This window comes from Pseudophryne corroboree, chromosome 1 (assembly GCF_028390025.1).
Source record: "Pseudophryne corroboree isolate aPseCor3 chromosome 1, aPseCor3.hap2, whole genome shotgun sequence".
Lineage (NCBI taxonomy): Eukaryota > Metazoa > Chordata > Amphibia > Anura > Myobatrachidae > Pseudophryne > Pseudophryne corroboree.
Window position 1 is genome coordinate 845,583,576 of NC_086444.1, and position 24,074 is coordinate 845,607,649.

At 47.2% G+C, this 24,074-nt stretch overlaps 1 protein-coding gene across 1 annotated transcript in view; it reads right to left on the reverse strand.

The window, feature by feature from the left end:
* Positions 1–24,074, reverse strand: part of UBA6 (ubiquitin like modifier activating enzyme 6) — a 170,044-nt gene that overhangs the window by 53,857 nt on the left and 92,113 nt on the right. Inside the window, exons 14-16 of the mRNA XM_063919926.1 lie at positions 22,439–22,506; positions 9,324–9,402; positions 2,443–2,523 (exon numbers count right to left, since the gene is read on the reverse strand). Coding sequence (XP_063775996.1) covers positions 2,443–2,523; positions 9,324–9,402; positions 22,439–22,506 — 228 coding nt within the window. The remainder of the gene's footprint in view (positions 1–2,442; positions 2,524–9,323; positions 9,403–22,438; positions 22,507–24,074) is intronic.

Here is a 24,074-nt window from a genome sequence, read left to right on the forward strand (position 1 = left end):
ATACAGATGGAGCCATGCTAATCGTGGCTCCATCTGTGACTAGGTGCGCCCCAACGGGAATGAATGGAACGCGCGTGCGTCGCGCCCCATTCACTTTGAATGGGAACGTCTGTGCATGCTTGGCGGCGGACCGCTTGCCCCTGCCTGCGATGCAGCCATGCTCAATGAGCGTGGCTCCATCTGTATAGTTAGTAAAATTATTAATCCAGGACACAGATCTCACTTCTGCATTACTTAAGTTTCTAAAGCTGGCCATACACTAGGACGATATCGTGTACGAATGCAAGATGTAGACTTGATGATCAATGCATCGTGTGCACATCGTGCATGTTTTGGGTACGATTACGAAGAAATGCGCAGTTCCGCGGGTTGAATGTCGCATCCTCTGATCATCGACCGGAATCGTATGCACATTGTACCATGTTTAATGCACATACGATGCACTGTTTGATGGAACATTCGATCAGCGTCATTTTGAGTGCCATTTTTTTCCAAGGTGATCATATGCTTTTTGTGAAGCATACGATCGGCTCAATATGCACATAGTGTGTCCACGAAAAACCAAATCGTATGTCCAGAGCTCCCAGGGGAATAGAAGGGAAATCGTGATAGGAATCGGATCGGATGCTGGTTGTCCTAGTGCATGGCCAGCATTAAGAGAGTTGACCAAGTACAGTATGTCTAAGAAAGTCTTACAGGTATTCCTGTTGGTTGAGACAGCACTATAGGATAAATCAGTTCAATCTGAGAAAAACTAAGGGGGTAATTCCAAGTTGATCGTAGCAGGAAATTTTTTAGCAGTTGGGCAAAACCATGTGCACTGCAGGGGGGCAGAGATAACATTTGCAGAGAGAGTTAGATTTGGGTGTGTTATTTTGTTTCTGTGCAGGGTAAATACTGGATGCTTTATTTTTACACTGCAAATTAGATTGCAGATTGAACACACCACACCCAAATCTAACTCTCTCTGCACATGTTATATCTGCCTCCCCTGCAGTGCACATGGTTTTGCCCAACTGCTATCAAAATTCCTGCTGCAATCAACTTTGAATTACCCCCTAACTCAATACACTGGTCTCAGACTAACTGCACACAAAAAGGAGAGACTTAAGGGTGTCCTCCAACTAAAATGGTTGTTTTTTTTCTCTGCATTTGCTAGCCTGCAGAGAAAAAAAACAGGTGTTGGGGGTGAAAAGAAGCCGACTTTCCAAAGGATTGCAGCAGTGAGACTCACTATTACACCACACACTGACCAAGAGAGAAAATAATAGATAGTGCATACATGAAAAATGTTTACAGATAAAGGGATCTTTGTACTCAATGTAAAAAAATAAAATTATTTTAAGAATATGAGAACAGAGCCAAGCTGTTAGGACACATGGTAACAAAGGGCTACTTCTTCTCTGTATTCCCTACAGCTCCCCTAACCGTTCACTTTACTAGTACTGTACATTTGTCCACATACATCTAGCCTCCCTCCAATTTAAACAGCCCCTCTAGTCACGCCATGCTGTGGTGAGACTTGGTAGTGCAGAGCGTCTTTTGGTGTGACTTTTCCATTAAAATGCATCTTCTTCTGTTTACAAAACGCTGCGCAGTGTTTTCCTAGAAAACACTGTAACATAGCATTTTGTACACAGATACAGCCGCCTATCAATGTAATCAGCAGTCTGCTTGTGATGCTTTAGCAATGCGAATAAGACACATTATCGGCAAAAAAGACGCCCGACACTAATGGAGTTGTACGAGACCTGTCAGCTCACTCACACCAGGCATCTCCCGCTGCATGGCATACTGAGGCAAGATGTGTGGGGAGACACCTGTAGCGAAACCAGGGCAAAACAGCAAAGCAATCATCTAAACAACTGTGCTTATATACGCCTAAGCACAAAAACTGGTGTCCGTGAAGGGAAGGCTTCTAATGTAAAAAGAGAACTGGAGCATCTCAAAGCTGTCCCTAATGGAGGGTATGCCCAGAAGTGGCAACATACTTTTCTCCATAACTGCCATTTTTGGGTGCAAAAGCTTTGAAAGTGTAGACTTTCGTGAAGTTACATATCAAAGACCAGGTGCTACACATACAGTTGCTTAGCCAAGACCCGGTGACTCAGCTCGTGAGGCACCCCCCCAAACAATTACAGACAATTTAGTGGTGTGTAAAACATTTTCAAGGACAGATTCTCCTGCCCCAATGTATTCCTGGTATTGGTCTGTTGGGACTATGGTCAGTTTCTCGTGTGGACAACATAAAAGATAAACAAGTCTTCCATCCCGCAAAATTAGGTTCTCAATGACTACAATGTCCTGAAGTCAAAGGGTGCCCTTTTTCTTTGTAGACTTATACAGGTCTCCATGGTTACCTTTAAGTGGTATTTTACATAATACTATTTCTAGTGATCATAAACCACAAATATTCTTCATTTATGTACCAACTATACTCACCATGCCTCTATCTATGCCACAGCCAACTCCAAGAAGTGCAAAATTCTTCAGCATCTCACAGCCAATAGCACCACACCCAACCTGCACAATTAAAACAAATAAAATAGAGAGAAAGGAAACTCAGCTCTGCCGAAATAATGCGCTTGAAAGTAGTATTCAGTTGTTCTACCCAGACTAAAAACTTAAAGGCCTAGATCCGAGGAACAAGAAGACTTTAGCAATTTGGCCACTTTAGAGGGATCAATGCACACAGTGGCCTGGCAGATGGTCACTGTTTGCCATGTTTAGGTTTCTGTCTACGCAATTTTTGTACATTACTTAAAACAAATCAAATGATTTCAATTATACAGAATTTTTTTCCAGCATGCATAAAGTATATGGATTATGTTTTGGCCCAATGAATTAAGTAACTATGGTAGTTTTAATGCAGTGGTTCTCAAACATTGGGGCAGATGTATTAACCTGGAGAAGGCATAAGAAAGTGATAAGCCAGTGATATGTGCAAGGTGATAAAGGCACCAGCCAATCAGCTCCAACATGTAAATTAACAGTTAGCATCTGATTGGCTGGTGCCTTTATCACGTTGCACATACCACTGGTTTATCACTTCCTTATGCCTTCTCCAGGTTAATACATCTGCCCCTCTGTGCTCAGGACCATACACAGTTCATGTTTTCCAGGTCACCCAGCAGGTGCACAGGTGTAATAATTACACACTGACCCATTTTAAAAGATACACAGGTGGAGCTCATGTTTTTACTGGTAAATGTCAGGAGACCTGGAAAACATGAACTGTGTGGGTTCCTGAGGACAGAGCTTGAGAACATGTGTTCTAATGTAATATCCAGCGAAACTTTAGATCCCATGGTGTCATTAAAGATTAATAAAAAAACAAAAAAATAGTTTCTGATAACCGCAAATAGAGCAAATGCAAACTTGGCAAAACAAATATCATGCAGTGTTAATACAGTATATTGGTGTAATATTTGTAAAAGTACTGGTAGGATCAGCAAAGCCGCAATGGTGTTACTTAAGAGTTCTCAATCCTGTATTTATCGCTGCAAGTTAGTTCAGGAAAGATGAAACAAACTTCATAAAGAAAGTCTTTATTTTACAGGTTAAAAGGTTATCAGTGTGATTTATTGCACAAAATTTCCCCTTTAAAACCTGTATGAATGGAAAAATAAGATTTTACTTACCGATAAATCTATTTCTCGTAGTCCGTAGTGGATGCTGGGACTCCGTAAGGACCATGGGGAATAGCGGCTCCGCAGGAGACAGGGCACAAAATAAAAGCTTGAGATATCAGGTGGTGTGCACTGGCTCCTCCCCCTATGACCCTCCTCCAAGCCAGTTAGGATACTGTGCCCGGACGAGCGTACATAATAAGGAAGGATATTGAATCCCGGGTAAGACTCATACCAGCCACACCAATCACACCGTACAACTCGTGATCTGAACCCAGTTAACAGTATGATAAATTTAAAGGAGCCTCTGAAAAGATGGCTCAACAATAATAACCCGAATTTTTTGTAACAATAACTATATACAAGTATTGCAGACAATCCGCACTAGGGATGGGCGCCCAGCATCCACTACGGACTACGAGAAATAGATTTATCGGTAAGTAAAATCTTATTTTCTCTAACGTCCTAAGTGGATGCTGGGACTCCGTAAGGACCATGGGGATTATACCAAAGCTCCCAAACGGGCGGGAGAGTGCGGATGACTCTGCAGCACCGAATGAGAGAACTCCAGGTCCTCCTCAGCCAGGGTATCAAATTTGTAGAATTTAGCAAACGTGTTTGCCCCTGACCAAGTAGCTGCTCGGCAAAGTTGTAAAGCCGAGACCCCTCGGGCAGCCGCCCAAGATGAGCCCACTTTCCTTGTGGAATGGGCTTTTACTGATTTTGGCTGTGGCAATCCTGCCACGGAATGTGCAAGCTGAATTGTACTACAAATCCAACGAGCAATCGTCTGCTTTGAAGCAGGAGCACCCAGCTTGTTGGGTGCATACAGGATAAACAGCGAGTCAGTTTTCCTGACTCCAGCCGTCCTGGAAACGTATATTTTCAAGGCCCTGACAACGTCCAGCAACTTAGAGTCCTCTAAGTCCCTAGTAGCCGCAGGTACCACAATAGGTTGGTTCATGTGAAATGCAGAAACCACCTTAGGTAGAAATTGAGGACGAGTCCTCAATTCCGCCCTGTCAGAATGAAAATTTAGGTAAGGGCTTTTACATGATAAAGCCGCCAATTCTGACACACGCCTAGCTGAAGCCAAGGCCAACAGCATCGACACCTTCCACGTGAGATATTTTAAATCTACCGTAGACAATGGTTCAAACCAGTGTGATTTTAGAAATCTCAACACAACATTGAGATCCCAAGGTGCCACTGGAGGCACAAAAGGAGGCTGTATGTGCAGCACCCCTTTCACAAATGTCTGAACTTCAGGTACTGAAGCCAGTTCTTTCTGGAAGAATATCGACAGGGCCGAAATTTGAACCTTAATGGACCCTAATTTTAGGCCCATAGACAGTCCTGTTTGCAGGAAATGCAAGAAACGACCCAGTTGAAATTCCTGTGTAGGGGCCTTCTTGGCCTCACACCACGCAACATATTTACGCCAAATGCGGTGATAATGTTTTGCGGTTACTTCCTTTCTGGCTTTTACCAGAGTAGGGATGACTTCTTCTGGAATGCCCTTGTCCTTCAGGATCCGGCGTTCAACCGCCATGCCGTCAAACGCAGCCGCGGTAAGTCTTGGAACAGACAAGGCCCCTGCAGTAGCAGGTCCTGTCTTAGAGGTAGAGGCCACGGTTCGTCCGTGAGCATCTCTTGAAGTTCCGGGTACCAAGACCTTCTTGGCCAATCCGGAACCACGAGTATAGTTCTTACTCCTCTCCTTCTTATGATTCTCAATACTTTCAGTATGAGGGGCAGAGGAGGGAATACATACACTGACTGGTACACCCACGGCGTTACCAGAGCGTCCACTGCTATTGCCTGAGGGTCCCTTGACCTGGCGCAATATCTGTCCAGTTTTTTGTTTAGACGTGACGCCATCATGTCCACCTTTGGTCTTTCCCAACGGTTTACAATTTGGTGGAAGACTTCTGGGTGAAGTCCCCACTCTCCCGGGTGAAGGTCGTGTCTGCTGAGGAAGTCTGCTTCCCAGTTGTCCACTCCCGGAATGAACACTGCTGACAGTGCTATCACATGATTTTCCGCCCAGCGAAGAATCCTTGCAGTTTCTGCCATTGCCCTCCTGCTTCTCGTGCCGCCCTGTCTGTTTATGTGGGCGACTGACGTGATGTTGTCCGACTGGATCAACACCGCCTGACCCTGAAGCAGAGGTTTTGCTTGAATTAAGGCATTGTAAATGGCCCTTAGTTCTAGAATGTTTATATGAAGAGATGTTTCCATGCTTGACCACAAGCCCTGGAAATTCCTTCCCTGTGTGACTGCTCCCCAGCCTCTCAGGCTGGCATCCGTGGTTACCAGGATCCAATCCTGAATGCCAAATCTGCGGCCCTCTAGTAGATGAGCCCTCTGAAGCCACCACAGGAGAGACACCCTTGTCCTTGGCGACAGGGTTATCCGTTGATGCATCTGAAGATGCGATCCGGACCATTTTCCCAGTAGATCCCACTGAAAAGTTCTTGCATGGAATCTTCCGAATGGAATCGCTTCGTAAGAAGCCACCATTTTTCCCAGGACCCTTGTGCACTGATGCACTGAGACCTGTCCTGGTTTTAGGAGGTTCCTGACTAGCTCGGATAACTCCCTGGCCTTCTCCTCCGGGAGAAACACCTTCTTCTGGACTGTGTCCAGAATCATTCCTAAGAACAGTAGACGTGTCGTTGGAATCAGCTGCGATTTTGGAATATTTAGAATCCATCCGTGCTGACTTAGCACTACCTGAGATAGTGCCACTCCGACTTCTAACTGTTCCTTGGTTCTTGCCCTTATCAGGAGATCGTCCAAGTAAGGGATAATTAAGATGCCTTTTCTTCGTAGAAGAATCATCATTTCGGCCATTACCTTGGTAAAGACCCGAGGCGCCGTGGACAATCCAAACGGCAGCGTCTGAAACTGATAATGACAGTTTTGTACTATAAACCTGAGGTACCCTTGGTGAGAAGGATATATTGGGACGTGGAGATAAGCATCCTTGATGTCCAGCGACACCATATAGTCCCCCTCTTCCAGGTTCGCTATCACCGCTCTGAGTGACTCCATCTTGAATTTGAACCTTTTTATGTAAGTGTTCAAAGATTTTAGATTTAATATTGGTCTCACCGAGCCGTCCGGCTTCGGTACCACAAATAGTGTGGAATAATACCCCTTCCCCTGTTGTAAGAGGGGTACCTTGATTATCACCTGCTGGGAGTACAGCTTGTGAATGGCTTCCAGAACTGCCTCCCTGTCGGAGGGAGACTTTGGTAAAGCAGACTTCAGGAACCGATGAGGAGGAAACGCCTCGAATTCCAGTTTGTACCCCTGTGATACTACCTGTAGAATCCAGGGATCCACTTGCGAGTGAGCCCACTGCGCGTTGAAATTCTTGAGACGGGCCCCCACCGTGTCTGAGTCTGCTTGTAAAGCCCCAGCGTCATGCTGAAGACTTGGCAGAAGCAGGGGAGGGCTTCTGCTCCTGGGAAGCGGCTGCATGGTGCTGCCTTTTTCCTCTTCCTCTGCCCTTGGGCAGAAAAGAGTGACCTTTTGCTCGCTTGTACTTATGGGAACGAAAGGACTGAGTTTGAAAAGACTGTGTCTTTTTCTGTTGATGTGAAGTAACCTGGGGTAAAAAGGTGGATTTTCCAGCCGTTGCCGTGGCCACCAGGTCTGTTAGACCAGCCCCAAATAACTCCTCCCCCTTATACGGCAATACTTCCATGTGCCGTTTGGAATCTGCGTCCCCTGACCACTGTCTGGTCCATAATGCTCTTCTGGCAGAGATGGACATTGCGCTTACTCTTGATGCCAGGGTACAAATATCCCTCTGCGCATCACGCATATATAGCAATGCATCCTTTAAATGTTCTATAGTTAACAGAATATTGTCCCTATCCAGGGTATCAATATTCTCAGTCAGGGAATCCGCCCATGCGACTCCAGCACTGCACATCCAGGCTGATGCGATTGCTGGTCGCAGTATAACACCAGTATGTGTGTATATACTTTTCAGGATATTTTCCAGCCTCCTATCAGCTGGTTCTTTGAGGGTGGCCGTATCAGGGGACGGTAACGCTACTTGTTTAGATAAACGTGTGAGCGCCTTATCTACCCTAGGGGGTGTTTCCCACCGTGCCCTAACCTCTGGCGGGAAAGGGTATAGTGCTAATAACTTATTAGAAATTAGCTGTTTTTTATCGGGGGAAACCCACGCTTTATCACACACCTCATTTATTTCCTCAGACTCAGGAAAAACTATTGGCAGTTTTTTCACACCCCACATAATACCCGCCTTTGAGGTATTTGTAGTGTCAGAAAGGTTCAATGCCTCTTTCATTGCCGTGATCATGTAACGTGTGGCCCTACTGGACATTACGTTTGTCTCGTCACCGTCGACACTAGATTCAGTATCTGTATCTGGATCCGTGTCGACCCACTGAGGTAGCGGCCGTTTTAGGGCCCCTGAGGGTGTCTGAGACGCCTGAACAGGCACTAATTGATTTGCCGGCTTTCTCATGTCGTCAACAGTTTTTTGTAAATTGCTGACATTATCACTTAATTGCTTAAACACAATCATCCAGTCAGGTGTCGACTCCCTAGGGGGTGACATCACTAACACAGGCAACTGCTCCGCCTCCACCTCATTTTCCTCCTCATACATGTCGACACACGCGTACCGACACACAGCACACACACCGGGAATGCTCTGATAGAGGACAGGACCCTACTTAGCCCTTTGGAGAGACAGAGGGAGAGTCTGCCAGCACACACCCAGCGCTATATATATACAGGGATAACCTTATATAAGTGTTAATCCCTTATAGCTGCTGTTAATCTAGTTATTTGCTGCCAAAATGCCCCCCCTTCTCTTTTTTACCCTGAATCAGATGCAGTACTGCAGGGGAGAATCAGGGAGCCGTCCTTCCAGCGGAGCTGTGAGGGAATAATGGCGCCAGTGTGCTGAGGAGATAGGCCCCGCCCCTTCACGACGTCCTTAACTCCCGCTTTTTTGTGTAAAATGGCAGGGGAAAAAATACATCCATATAGCCCAGGAGCTATATGTGATGTATTCCTTTTGCCAGCTAAGGTATATGTGTGTTATATTGCGTCTCAGGGCGCTCCCCCCCAGCGCCCTGCACCCTCAGTGACCGGAGTGTGAAGTGTGCTGAGAGCAATGGCGCACAGCTGCGGTGCTGTGCGCTACCTTAGTCTTGAAGACAGGATGTCTTCTGCCGCCGCTTTCACCGGACCTTCGTCTCTTCTGGCTCTGTAAGGGGGACGGCGGCGCGGCTCCGGTGACCCATCCAGGCTGAACCTGTGATCGTCCCTCTGGAGCTAACGTCCAGTAGCCTAAGAAGCCCAATCCACTCTGCACTCAGGTGAGTTCGCTTCTTCTCCCCTTAGTCCCACGATGCAGTGAGCCTGTTGCCAGCAGGACTCACTGAAAATAAAAAAAAACTAACTAAACTTTTATTCTAAGCAGCTCTGGAGAGCTACCTAGTTTGCACCCTTCTCGGCCGGGCACAAAAATCTAACTGGCTTGGAGGAGGGTCATAGGGGGAGGAGCCAGTGCACACCACCTGATATCTCAAGCTTTTATTTTGTGCCCTGTCTCCTGCGGAGCCGCTATTCCCCATGGTCCTTACGGAGTCCCAGCATCCACTTAGGACGTTAGAGAAATTGCCATGAGATATTACTTACCAGGAAGACATTTAAGTTGTGAATTTTTTGGCAAAAGGAGTCTCCAATGCAAGCTCTGAGTGCATCATATCTATCCCCCCTATGGATAAAAAGGTCATGTAATATCAATATAAACAGGTACAAAAATAATGAAAACAAAAACTTGTTTTTATAGAATATTTTTGCTTTTCTTGTTGCTTATTAAAAGTCAGTTAATAAAATTACTGATAAACTGTACTTAAGAAATATTATATTTCTTAAAAATCAGTGTCTGACGGTAGTGCACCAGGGTATACCGATTTATTACAATACCGTTCTATCTACCATAGGGATGTTCAGCTGCAGAAGTAAATGGCTGAAAATGTACTGGAGGTGATCAACAAATGATAATCTAAATTAAGATTAAAATAAAAACAATGTTTTTGTTGTAGACTTTTATTGCAATGGATTCCAACATTTTCATGTTGTGACACTTTTTGGCAAACAGTGTCCAAGAGACTAGAACATTGTGGTTTAGAGGCAATTATCAGGATCCCGAGCACTTTTAAATTACCTCCAAAAGCTCAATTTACCCTCAATATCTACATTGGCTATTGGGGAGTTCAGTATTTTTCTTACAAGAAGACAAGAATCAGAATACAGAATAACAGACAAGAGACAACAATTATCATAAAAAATAAGAATTTACTTACCGATAAATCTATTTCTCATAGTCCGTAGTGGATGCTGGGGACTCCGTCAGGACCATGGGGAATAGCGGCTCCGCAGGAGACAGGGCACAAAAGCAAGCTTTTAGGATCACATGGTGTGTACTGGCTCCTCCCCCTATGACCCTCCTCCAAGCCTCAGTTAGGATACTGTGCCCGGACGAGCGTACACAATAAGGAAGGATTTTGAATCCCGGGTAAGACTCATACCAGCCACACCAATCACACCGTACAACTTGTGATCTGAACCCAGTTAACAGCATGATAACAGAAGGAGCCTCTGAAAAGATGGCTCACAACAACAATAACCCGATTTTTGTAACAATAACTATGTACAAGTAATGCAGACAATCCGCACTTGGGATGGGCGCCCAGCATCCACTACGGACTATGAGAAATAGAATTATCGGTAAGTAAATTCTTATTTTCTCTAACGTCCTAGTGGATGCTGGGGACTCCGAAAGGACCATGGGGATTATACCAAAGCTCCCAAACGGGCGGGAGAGTGCGGATGACTCTGCAGCACCGAATGAGAGAACTCCAGGTCCTCCTCAGCCAGGGTATCAAATTTGTAGAATTTAGCAAACGTGTTTGCCCCTGACCAAGTAGCTGCTCGGCAAAGTTGTAAAGCCGAGACCCCTCGGGCAGCCGCCCAAGATGAGCCCACTTTCCGTGTGGAATGGGCTTTTACAGATTTTGGCTGTGGCAGGCCTGCCACAGAATGTGCAAGCTGAATTGTACTACAAATCCAACGAGCAATCGTCTGCTTAGAAGCAGGAGCACCCAGCTTGTTGGGTGCATACAGGATAAACAGCGAGTCAGATTTTCTGACTCCAGCCGTCCTGGAAACATATATTTTCAGGGCCCTGACTACGTCCAGCAACTTGGAATCCTCCAAGTCCCTAGTAGCCGCAGGCACCACAATAGGTTGGTTTAAGTGAAATGCTGAAACCACCTTAGGGAGAAATTGAGGACGAGTCCTCAATTCTGCCCTGTCCATATGAAAAATTAGGTAAGGGCTTTTATAGGATAAAGCCGCCAATTCTGATACACGCCTGGCTGAAGCCAGGGCTAACAGCATTACCACTTTCCATGTGAGATATTTCAAGTCCACAGTGGTGAGTGGTTCAAACCAATGGCCCTCATTCCGAGTCGTTCGCTCGGTATATTTCATCGCATCGCAGTGAAATTCCGCTTAGTACGCATGCGCAATATTCGCACTGCGACTGCGCCAAGTAATTTAACAATGAAGATAGTATTTTTACTCACGGCTTTTTCTTCGCTCCGGCGATCGTAATGTGATTGACAGGAAATGGGTGTTACTGGGCGGAAACACGGCGTTTCAGGGGCGTGTGGTTAAAAACGCTACCGTTTCCGGAAAAAACGCAGGAGTGGCCGGAGAAACGGAGGAGTGTCTGGGCGAACGCTGGGTGTGTTTATGACGTCAAACCAGGAACGACAAGCACTGAACTGATCGCAGATGCCGAGTAAGTCTGAAGCTACTCTGAAACTGCTAAGTAGTTTGTAATCGCAATATTGCGAATACATCGGTCGCAATTTTAAGAAGCTAAGATTCACTCCCAGTAGGCGGCGGCTTAGCGTGTGTAACTCTGCTAAAATCGCCTTGCGAGCGATCAACTCGGAATGAGGGCCAATGTGATTTTAGGAATCCCAACACTACATTGAGATCCCAAGGTGCCACTGGAGGCACAAAAGGAGGCTGTATATGCAGTACTCCCTTGACAAACGTCTGAACTTCAGGAACAGAAGCTAGTTCTTTTTGGAAGAATATTGACAGGGCCGAAATTTGAACCTTAATGGACCCTAATTTGAGGCCCATAGACAGTCCTGTTTGCAGGAAAAGCAGGAATCGACCCAGTTGAAATTCTTCCGTAGGGGCCTTCCTGGCCTCGCACCACGCAACATATTTACGCCAAATACGGTGATAATGTTGTACGGTTACATCCTTCCTGGCTTTGATCAGGGTAGGGATGACTTCATCCGGAATGCCTTTTTCCTTCAGGATCCGGCGTTCAACCGCCATGCCGTCAAACACAGCCGCGGTAAGTCTTGGAACAGACATGGTCCCTGCTGGAGCAGGTCCTGTCTTAGAGGTAGAGGCCACGGGTCTTCCGTGAGCATCTCTTGAATTTCCGGGTACCGAGTCCTTCTTGGCCAATCCGGAGCCACGAGTATAGTCTTTACTCCTCTCCTTCTTATGATTCTCAGTACTTTTGGTATGAGAGGAAGAGGAGGGAACACATACACTGACCGGTACACCCACGGTGTTACCAGAGCGTCCACAGCTATTGCCTGAGGGTCCCTTGACCTGGAGCAATATCTGTCCAGTTTTTTGTTGAGGCGAGACGCCATCATGTCCACCTTTGGTTTTTCCCAACGGTTTACAATCATGTGGAAGACTTCTGGGTGAAGTCCCCACTCCCCCGGGTGAAGATCGTGTCTGCTGAGGAAGTCTGCTTCCCAGTTGTCCACTCCCGGAATGAACACTGCTGACAGTGCTATCACATGATTTTCCGCCCAGCGAAGAATCCTTGCCACTTCCGTCATTGCCCTCCTGCTTCTTGTGCCGCCCTGTCTGTTTACGTGGGCGACTGCCGTGATGTTGTCCGACTGGATCAATACAGGCTGACCCTGAAGCAGAGGCCTTGCCTGACTTAGGGCATTGTAAATGGCCCTTAGTTCCAGGATATTTATGTGAAGTGACGTTTCCATGCTTGACCACAAGCCCTGGAAATTTTTTCCCTGTGTGACTGCTCCCCAGCCTCTCAGGCTGGCATCCGTGGTCACCAGGACCCAATCCTGAATGCCGAATCTGCGGCCCTCTAGGAGATGAGCACTCTGTAACCACCACAGGAGAGACACCCTTGTCCTTGGAGACAGGGTTATCCGCTGATGCATTTGAAGATGCGATCCGGACCATTTGTCTAGCAGATCCAACTGAAAAGTTCTTGCGTGGAATCTGCCGAATGGAATCGCTTCGTAAGAAGCCACCATCTTTCCCAGGACCCTTGTGCACTGATGCACTGACACCTGGCCTGGTCTTAGGAGTTTCCTGACTAGGTCGGATAACTCCCTGGCTTTCTCTTCCGGGAGAAACACCTTTTTCTGTACTGTGTCCAGAATCATCCCTAGGAACAGCAGACGTGTCGTCGGAATCAGCTGCGATTTTGGAATATTTAGAATCCATCCGTGCTGTCGTAGTACTATTTGAGATAGTGCTACTCCGACCTCTAACTGTTCTCTGGACCGTGCCCTTATCAGGAGATCGTCCAAGTAAGGGATAATTAAGACGCCTTTTCTTCGAAGAAGAATCATCATTTCGGCCATAAACCTTGGTAAAGACCCGGGGACCCGGGGTGCTGTGGACAATCCAAACGGCAGCGTCTGAAACTGATAGTGACAGTTCTGTACCACATACCTGAGGTACCCTTGGTGAGAAGGGCAAATTGGGACATGGAGGTAAGCATCCTTGATGTCCAGAGACACCATGTAGTCCCCTTCTTCCAGGTTCGCTATCACTGCTCTGAGTGACTCCATCTTGAACTTGAACCTTTTTATGTAAGTGTTCAAGGCTTTCAGATTTAAAATGGGTCTCACCGAGCCGTCCGGCTTCGGTACCACAAACAGCGTGGAGTAATACCCCTTTCCCTGTTGTAGGAGGGGTACCTTGATTATCACTTGCTGGGAATACAGCTTGTGAATGGCTTCCAATACCGCCTCCCTGTCGGGGGTAGACGTTGGTAAAGCAGACTTCAGGAACCGGCGAGGGGGAGACGTCTCGAATTCCAATTTGTACCCCTGAGATACTACCTGCAGGATCCAGGGGTCCACTTGCCAGTGAGCCCACTGCGCGCTGAAATTCTTGAGACGGGCCCCCACCGTGCCTGAGTCCGCTTGTAAGGCCCCAGCGTCATGCTGAGGACTTGGCAGAAACGGGGGAAGGCTTCTGTTCGTGGGAAGAAGCTGTCTGTTGCAGTCTTTTTCCCCTTCCTCTGCCCCGGGGCAGATATGAGTGGCCTTTTGCCCGCTTGCCCTTATGGGGACGAAAGGACTGAGCCTGAAAAGACGGTATCTTTTTCTGCTGCGAGGTGACTTGGGGTAAAAAGGTGGATTTCCCAGCCGTTGCCGTGGCCACCAGGTCCGATAGACCGCCCCCAAATAACTCCTCCCCTTTATACGGCAATACTTCCATATGCCGTTTGGAATCCGCATCCCCTGACCACTGTCGCGTCCATAATCCTCTTCTGGCAGAGATGGACATCGCACTTACTCTTGATGCCAGAGTGCAAATGTCTCTCTGTGCATCTCGCATATATAGGAATGCATCCTTTAAATGCTCTATAGTCAATAATATATTGTCCCTGTCCAGGGTATCAATATTTTCAGTCAGGGAATCCGACCAAGCCACCCCAGCACTGCACATCCAGGCTGAGGCGATTGCTGGTCGCAGTATAACACCAGTATGTGTGTATATACTTTTAAGGATATTTTCCAGCCTCCTATCTGCTGGCTCCTTAAGGGCGGCCGTTTCTGGAGACGGTAACGCCACTTGTTTTGATAAGCGTGTGAGCGCCTTATCCACCCTAGGGGGTGTTTCCCAACGAGCCCTAACCTCTGGTGGGAAGGGATATAGTGCCAATAATTTTTTAGAAATTAGCAGTTTTTTGTCGGGGGTAACCCACGCTTCATCACACACTTCATTCAATTCATCTGATTCAGGAAAAACTACGGGTAGTTTTTTCACACCCCACATAATACCCCTTTTTGTGGTACTTGCAGTATCAGAGATGTGCAAAACCTCCTTCATTGCCGTGATCATGTAACGTGTGGCCCTACTGGAAAATACGTTTGTTTCTTCACCGTCGACACTGGAGTCAGTGTCTGTGTCCGTGTCGACCCACTGAGGTAACGGGCGTTTAATAGCCCCTGACGGTGTTTGAGACGCCTGGACAGGCACTAACTGAGCTGCCGGCTGTCTCATGTCGTCAACAGTTTTCTGTAACGTGCCGACACTGTCACGTAATTCCTTAATTACGGCCATCCATTTAGGTGTAGACTCCCTAGGGGGTGACATCACCATTATAGGCAATTGCTCCGCCTCCACATCATTTTACTCCTCATACATGTCGACACACACGTACCGACACCCAGCACACACACAGGGAATGCTCTGATAGAGGACAGGACCCACTTAGCCCCTTGGGGAGACAGAGGGAGAGTTTGCCAGCACACACCAGAGCGCTATATATGTATAGGGACAACCTTACAATAAGTGTCTATCCCTTATAGCTGCTTATATCTGTTATTTTGCCAAATAAGTGCCCCCCTCTCTTTTTTTACCCTGTTTCTGTAGTTGCAGGATGCAGGGGAGATTCTGGGAGCCTTCCTACCAGCGGAGCTGTGTGGGAAAAATGGCGCTGTGTGCTGAGGATATAGGCCCCACCCCCTTCACGGCGGGCTCTTCTCCCGCTTTTTTCTGGAAAACTGGCAGGGGTTAAATACATCCATATAGCCCAGGAGCTATATGTGATGTATTTTTTGCCAAATAAGGTAAATTCATTGCTTCCCAGGGCGCCCCCCCCCAGCGCCCTGCACCCTCAGTGACCGAAGTGTGAAGTGTGCTGAGAGCAATGGCGCACAGCTGCAGTGCTGTGCGCTACCTTATGAAGACAGGAAAGTCTTCTGCCGCCGATTTATGGACCTCTTCTTGCTTCAGCATCTGTAAGGGGGCCGGCGGCGCGGCTCCGGGACCCATCCATGGCTGGGCCTGTGATCGTCCCTCTGGAGCTAATGTCCAGTAGCCTAAGAAGCCCAATCCACTCTGCACGCAGGTGAGTTCGCTTCTTCTCCCCTTAGTCCCTCGATGCAGTGAGCCTGTTGCCAGCAGGTCTCACTGAAAATAAAAAACCTATTTAAACTTTTACTCTAAGCAGCTCAGGAGAGCCACCTAGATTGCACCCTTCTCGTTCGGACACAAAATCTTAACTGAGGCTTGGAGGAGGGTCATAGGGGGAGGAGCCAGTGCACACCAGCTAGTCCTAAAGCTTTTACTTTGTGCCCAGTCTCCTGCGGAGCCGCTATTCCCCATGGTCCTTTCGGAGTCCCCAGCATCCACTAGGACGTTAGAGAAAGAACTGTAAAATAAAAAAAAAGGATTTTAATTACCTACCGGTAAATCCTTTTCTCGTGGTCCGAAGAGGATGCTGGGGTCCATTTTAGTACCATGGGGTATAGACGGTTCCACAGGATTCTTCGGCACTTTAAGACTTTTTAACAGTGTGAACTGTCTCCTCCTCCCTCTATGCCCCTCCTCCAGACCTTAGTATAGGAACTGTGCCCGAGGAGACGGACATCTTCGAGAGAAGAATTTACATTAAACTAGTGGCGAGATTCACACCAGCTCACACCATACAAAAAACATGCCGCCTAACATGGCCTTTAACAAAACCCATGCTAACGTGCATGCATAACGCAACAGCAACAGCTGTGAGCAACTTAACACATGAGAACCTGTGTAAAAAGATAAAACGTAATTCTGCAGGAAAAATGAGCACTGGACGGGCGCCCAGCATCCTCTACGGCAGGCATTCCCAACCACGGTCCTCAAGGCACACCAACAGTGCAGGTTTTAGTGATATCCAGGCTTCAGCACAGATGGTTAAATCAAAATAACTGAGGTACTAATTAAGTCACCTGTGTTCAAGCCTGGATATCACTAAAACCAGGACTGTTAGTGTGCCTTGAGGACCGTGGTTGGGAAACACTGCTCTACGGACTAAGAGAAAAGGATTTACCGGTAGGTATTAAAATCCTGTTTTCTCTTACGTCCTAGAGGATGCTGGGGTCCATTTTAGTACCATGGGGATGTACCAAAGCTCCCAGTACGAGCGGGAAAGTGGTAATGTTCGTGCAGAACTGACTGACAAAATTTAAGGTCGTCGTCAGCAGCCAAGGTGTTAAACTTGTAAAACTTAGCAAACGTGTTTGCACCTTACCAAGTAGCAGCTCGGCAGATTTGCAATGCCGAGACACCCCGGGCAGCCGCCCAGGACGAACCCACTTTCCTTTTAGAGTGGGCTTTTACCGAACTCGGTAACGGCAATCCTGCCGTGGAATGAGCGTGCTGAATGGTACCTCTGATCCAGCGCGCAATAGTCTGTTTAGAAGCAGGACACCCAATCTTGTTGGGGTGAAAGAGGACAAACAAAGAATCTGTTTTCTTTAGCCGAGCCGTTCTTGCAACATAAGTCCGCAGCACACTGACTACATCCAAGGACTTTGAAACGGCTGAGGTGTCAGAAGCCACTGGCACCACCACAGGTTGGTTGATATGGAAAGAAGACACAACCTTTGGAAGAAAATGCTGACGCGTCCGCAGTTCAGCTCTATCTTCGTGAAAAATCAAATAAGGACTCTTGTGAGACAGAGCCCCTAATTCAGACACACGTCTGCCTGATGCCAAGGCCAACAGCATGACCACTTTCCAAGTGAGAAACTTCAACTCCACCTCTTTCAGAGGTTCAAACCAGTCCGATTTAAAGGAACTGCAACACCACATTAAGATCCCATGGCGCCGCAGGAGGCACAAAAGGAGGTTGGATGCGCAGAACACCCTTCACGAACGTCTGAACCTCAGGGAGGGAAGCCAAATGCTTCTGGAAGAAAATGGACAAAGCCGAAATTTGGATCTTGATAGACCCTAATCTCAAGCCAGCATCCACAGCCGCCTGTAGAAATAGGAGAAGTCGTCCTAATTTAAACTCCACCGCAGGAGACTTCCTGGATTCACACCAAGAGACATTTTCTCCAAATACGATGGTAATGCTTGGACGTTACCCTGTTCCTGGCCAGAATAAGTGTGGGAATGACTGCATTGGGAATACCCTTACGGGCTAGGATCTGGCGTTCAACAGCCATGCCGTCAAACGTAGCCGCGGTAAGTCTTGATAAACTAACGGCCCCTGCAGAAGCAGGTCCTCGCAAAGATGAAGAGGCCAAGAGTCTTCCAGGAGTAACTCCTGAAGATCCGGATACCAAGCCCTCCTTGGTCAGTCTGGAACAATGAGAATTGTCCGAACCCTCGTTCTTCGGACGATCTTTAGAACTCTTGGAATTAGAGGAAGTGGAGGGAACAGATACACTGACTGGAATACCCACTGTGTCACCAAGGCATCCACTGCTATTGACTGTGGGTCTCTCGACCTGAAACAGTATGTCGGAAGCTTCTTGTAGAGACTCGATGCCACGATGCCATCGTGTCTACTTGAGGAACACCCCAACGACTTGTTACCTCTGCAATGACTTCTTGGTGGAGGCCCCATTCCCCTGGATGGAGGTCGTGTTTGCTGAGGAAGTCTGCTTCCCAGTTGTCCACTCCCGGAATGAAGATTGCTGATAAAGCTCTTGCATGTCTTTCTGCCCAGAGGAGTATTTTTGTCACCTCTGCCATTATGTGAGCTACTGCTGTCACATTGTCCGACTGGATCTGTATTGGTAGATCCTGAAGAAGATGCGTTGCTTGCTGAAGGCATTTGTAAATGGCTCTCAACTCTAGAATGTTTATGTGAAGAAGCGTTTCTTGACTTAACCATCTTCCTTGGAAGCTTTCCCCTTGTGTGACTGCTCCCCAACCTTGGAGACTTGCATCCGTGGTCACCAGGACCCAGTTTTGAATCACGAACCTGCATCCTTCCAATAGGCGTGATGTTTGCAGCCACCACAGGAGTGAAATCCCGGCCTTCGTCGACAGTATAATTCTCTGATGCATGTGTAGATGCGATCCGGACCACTTGTCCAGTAGGTCCCACTGGAACACCCTGGCATGGAATCAGGCAAATTGTTGTGCCTTGTAGGCCGCTACCATCTTTCCCAGCAGGCGGATGCAGTGATGAACTGACATGCATGCTGGCTTCAGAACTTGTTTGACCATCGCCTGGATCTCCAGAACCTTCTCCAAAGGAAGGAAAACTCTCTGCACCTCGGTGTCTAGTATCAGTCCCAGAAATGATTATCTCTTCATTGGTTCCAACTGTGATTTTGGAAAGTTTAAGATCCACCCGTGCTGTTGAAGCACCGACAGGGACAGAGCAATGTCCTGCACTAACTTCTCTTTTGACCTCTCCTTTATTAGGAGATTGTCCAGGTACGGAATAATGGTGACTCCTTTCTTTAGAAGGAGTACCATCATCTCCGCCATTACCTTGGTGAACACCCTCGGAGCCGTGGAGAGTCCGAAAGGTAATTTTTGGAACTGGTAGTGGCAGTCCTGCACCGCAAACCTCAGGTATGCCTGATGCGGAGGCTAGATGGGAACATGTAGATAAGCATCCTTGATGTCCACCGACACCAGAAATTCCTTTTCTTCCAAGCTGGAGATCACCGCTCTGAGGGACTCCATCTTGAAATTGAACCATTTTAAAAACAGATTTAGAGACTTCAGGTTCAGAATCGGTCTGACCGAGCCATCCGGCTTTGGTACCACAAATAGGCTTGAATAAAAACCTTTTCCCTGTTGTAACTCGGGAACCAAGGAAATTAACTTGTCTTGACACAATGTGTATTGCGCTTAACACGTTTGACCTGTCTTGGACAGAAACTGGTAAGGCTGATTTGAAAAAAACGGCATGGGGGAAATTCCAACCTGTAACCCTGGGATACTATTTGCAACACCCAAGGATCCAGATCCGAACTAATCCAGATTTGGCTGAAGAATAGTAAGTGTGCCCCCACCCGGTCGGACTCCTGCATGGGAGCCCCAGCGTTATGCTGAGGTTTTTGCAGCAGCAGTTGCTAGCTTCTGTTCTTGCGAACTAGCCGGCGTTGTAGGCTTTCTACCTCTACCTCTTTCTGCAAAGAAGGGGCTGCCTTTTGCCTTTTTGTACTTGTTGGGCCAAAAGGACTGCATGGTATGAGAATGATACCCCTTCTTAGGGGGAGCAGTTGCGGAAGGCAAAAATGCAGACTTGCCCGATGTAGTCGTGGAAATCATGGCATCCAGCTTGTCACCAAAAAGGGCCTCCCCGTTATAAGGGAGTGCCTCAATATTTCTCTTTGATTCAGCATCCGCATTCCAGTGGCGAATCCATAAAGCCCTGCGACCTGAAATCGCCATAGCCGTGGCTCTGGAACTCAGCAAACCAACATCCTTCATAGCTTCAACAAAATACCCTGCCGCATCTTTGATGTGGCTGAGGATTAGGAGCACTTCATCCCTATCCACAGTGTCAATATTAACCATTAAACTGTCTGCCCATTTTTCTACCGCGTTACCCACCCACACACCAGCAATGGTGGGCCTGAGCAGAGTACCGTTAGCGGTATATATGGATTTTAAAGTTCTCTCTAATTTACGGTCAGCAGGATCTTTTAAAGAAGCTGACCCTGGGGCAGGCAACATTATTTTCTTAGACAGCCTAGAAACTGAGGTGTCTACCACTGGGGGTGTCTCCCACTTGCGCCTGTCCTCCTCAGGGAATGGGTACGCAACCCGTATCCTTCTGGGAATAGTGAATTTCTTTTCAGGGTTAGACCAGGCGTCTTCAAAGAATTTATTCAGATCTTTTGACGGAGGAAAAGTTATCTCCCGTTTTTTAATTTAATCTAAAATAATCTTTTTCCACAGGTGTAGGGGTAGTATCAGTAAACTCTAACACCTCTTTGATAGCAACAATCATACACTGTATGCTCTTGGCCAATTTGGGGTCTACCCCTCTCAAGTCCCCAGTGTCGGCATCCGTATCGGAGTCCGTGTCAGTGTCCCCCTTCATTATTTGGGCAAGGGACCTCTTGTGGGTACTGGATAGGACGCGAGTAGATGAACCGGATGCATCAGCAAACCGGGCATCTTCCACAGACTGCCTCCAATAAACTGTCTGTTTCTCAGAGTCTGAGAATTTTTGTGCTAACATAGAAAAATTACTTTGCAACTTTTTTCACCCACTCCGGCTCTCTTTGGGAAGGAAGAGCCATCACATTACCTTCTTGTGCATCTAAAACGGGCTCTTCAGATGAAGAGTCCCCCCCAACTTCTGACATGTTACACGCGTGTACACACACACACACAGACCCCTTTCACACAGAAGCTATCGGGGACAGACCCACAGAGAAGTCTGTTAGAGAAACACAAGGGATTTGCCAGTCCACACCCAGCGCCCTTATATAAATGTGCAGCACACTATAAACGCTTATCACCAATTGATATAAATATATAAATGCTCCTTCCCTTGTATAACCGCTGGCACTTGTAGTAGCCATGGCAGAGAAGAGCAGCGTGGATCCTCACAGCGGCGTCTGCGGAAAAAATTGCGCGCTGGTGAGTGAACTGGATGCCTGAGAAGCTCTGCCCCCTAGCAATGGCGCGTTTCCCTCAGAACAGGGGAATCTTTATACTGGCCCCCACGGGTGGGGAATACATTTATTTAACCAGGGAGAGAAAAGGTTTCATGCCGCTCAGAGCGCGTCCCCCCCCCTGCAAGCTCTGCACCCGCTGAGAGACATGGCGCGCAGCGTCCCCGCTGCGCTGTACCTTACAAGCCGCCACGATGACCGGAGGACCTTCTCTGCCGGACTCCAGTAAAATACTCACCCGTCTTCTTTCTTATGGCTCTGTTTGGGAGTGGCGGCAGTGCTGTGGGAGTGAACGCGAGCAATGTTTGAGCTGTGTTCAGTACCCCCAGGAGCTAATGGTGTCCTGTCAGCGGAAGTAGAACCTTTAAACTAATTGAGAAGTTGGTTCTATCCCCCCCCCCCCCCCCCTAAGTCCCACGAAGCAGGGAAGCCGTTGCCAGCAGCTTCTCTGTAAAACAAAAAACCTAACAAAGTCTTTACTAGCAAAGCTCTGTAGAGCCCCACTAGAGTGCGTCCAGTCTCCTGGGCACATTTTCTAAACTGAGGTCTGGAGGAGGGGCATAGAGGGAGGAGCCAGTTCACACTAGTTAAAAAGTCTTAAAGTGCCGAACACTCCTGCGGATCCGTCTATACCCCATGGTACTAAAATGGACCCCAGCATCCTCTAGGACGTAAGAGAAAAAAAGCATAATTAAAACGGTAGTGATGCATATGCAGGTGGATGTATGCATTTTAAGGGATTGATGTATCAAGCAGTGAAGAGAGTGGAAAATAGACCAGTGGAGAAGTTGACCAAAGCAACTTCTCCACTGGTTCATGCTGTTCACTACTTGGTACATCAACCTATAAGGGTGGTATCCAATTAGCCGTGGTGCGAAAAACGTCAGGTTTTCCCACTTTTTCCCTCACAAAATCCCTGATAAGCCGCATCTCGCACCCGCTTATCGGGGCTAATTGGATAGCCCTTTACCACAACTAATTGGATACCGCCGTAAATCTGGTACACAGCAATATGTCCAGCAAAAGAAAAACCCCATTAATTACCGGTGGGAAAGAACGTACCTAGGAAGAAATTCGTCTCGACTTATCTGTTCTAATGGGTTGACAAGGTCCATGGCATCAATAAAGAGCTGAGGAACAAAAATGACAAAAATATATAAATAAGTATTACAACATAAAACTAAAAAGTCTGTATGTTATTTTAAGAATGGCTAAACAACAAAAGAAAAAAAAAAAAAGTCTCAGGTCAGTGCAGAAAAGTAAATCTTTATTTTTTTTAAATTCTCCCAAAATGACAATAAAACAGAAAATAAGAATTTACTTACCGATAATTCTATTTCTCGGAGTCCGTAGTGGATGCTGGGGTTCCTGAAAGGACCATGGGGAATAGCGGCTCCGCAGGAGACAGGGCACAAAAGTAAAGCTTTTACAGGTCAGGTGGTGTGTACTGGCTCCTCCCCCTATGACCCTCCTCCAGACTCCAGTTAGGTACTGTGCCCGGACGAGCGTACACAATAAGGGAGGATTTTGAATCCCGGGTAAGACTCATACCAGCCACACCAATCACACCGTACAACTTGTGATCTAAACCCAGTTAACAGTATGATAACAGAGGAGCCTCTGAAAGATGGCTTCCTAAACAATAACCCGAATTAGTTAACAATAACTATGTACAAGTATTGCAGATAATCCGCACTTGGGATGGGCGCCCAGCATCCACTACGGACTCCGAGAAATAGAATTATCGGTAAGTAAATTCTTATTTTCTCTATCGTCCTAAGTGGATGCTGGGGTTCCTGAAAGGACCATGGGGATTATACCAAAGCTCCCAAACGGGCGGGAGAGTGCGGATGACTCTGCAGCACCGAATGAGAGAACTCCAGGTCCTCCTTTGCCAGGGTATCAAATTTGTAAAAATTTACAAACGTGTTCTCCCCTGACCACGTAGCTGCTCGGCAGAGTTGTAATGCCGAGACCCCTCGGGCAGCCGCCCAAGATGAGCCCACCTTCCTTGCGGAATGGGCCTTAACAGATTTAGGCTGTGGCAGGCCTGCCACAGAATGTACAAGTTGAATTTTGTTACAAATCCAACGAGCAATCGACTGCTTAGAAGCAGGTGCACCCAACTTGTTGGGTGCATACAGTATAAACAGCGAGTCAGATTTTCTGACTCCAGCCGTCCTTTAAATGTATATTTTTAAGGCTCTGACAACGTCCAACAACTTGGAGTCCTTCAAGTCGTCTGTAGCCGCAGGCACTACAATAGGCTGGTTCAGGTGAAACGCTGATACCACCTTAGGGAGAAAATGCGGACGCGTCCGCAGCTCTGCCCTATGTCGAATGGAAAATTAAATAAGGGCTTTTATAAAACAAAGCCGCCAGTTCAGATACTCTCCCGGCCGAAGCCAGGGCCAGTAACATAGTCACTTTCCATGTGAGATATTTCAAATCCACATTCTTTAGTGGTTCAAACCAATTGGATTTGAGGAAATCTAAAACTACATTTAGATCCCACGGTGCCACCTTAGGCACCACAGGAGGCTGTATATGCAGTACTCCTTTGATAAAAATCTGGACCTCAGGGACTGAGGCCAATTCTTTTTGGAAGAATATTGATAGGGCCGAAATTTGAACCTTAATAGATCCCAATTTGAGACCCATAGACAATCCTGATTGCAGGAAATGTAGGAAAACGACC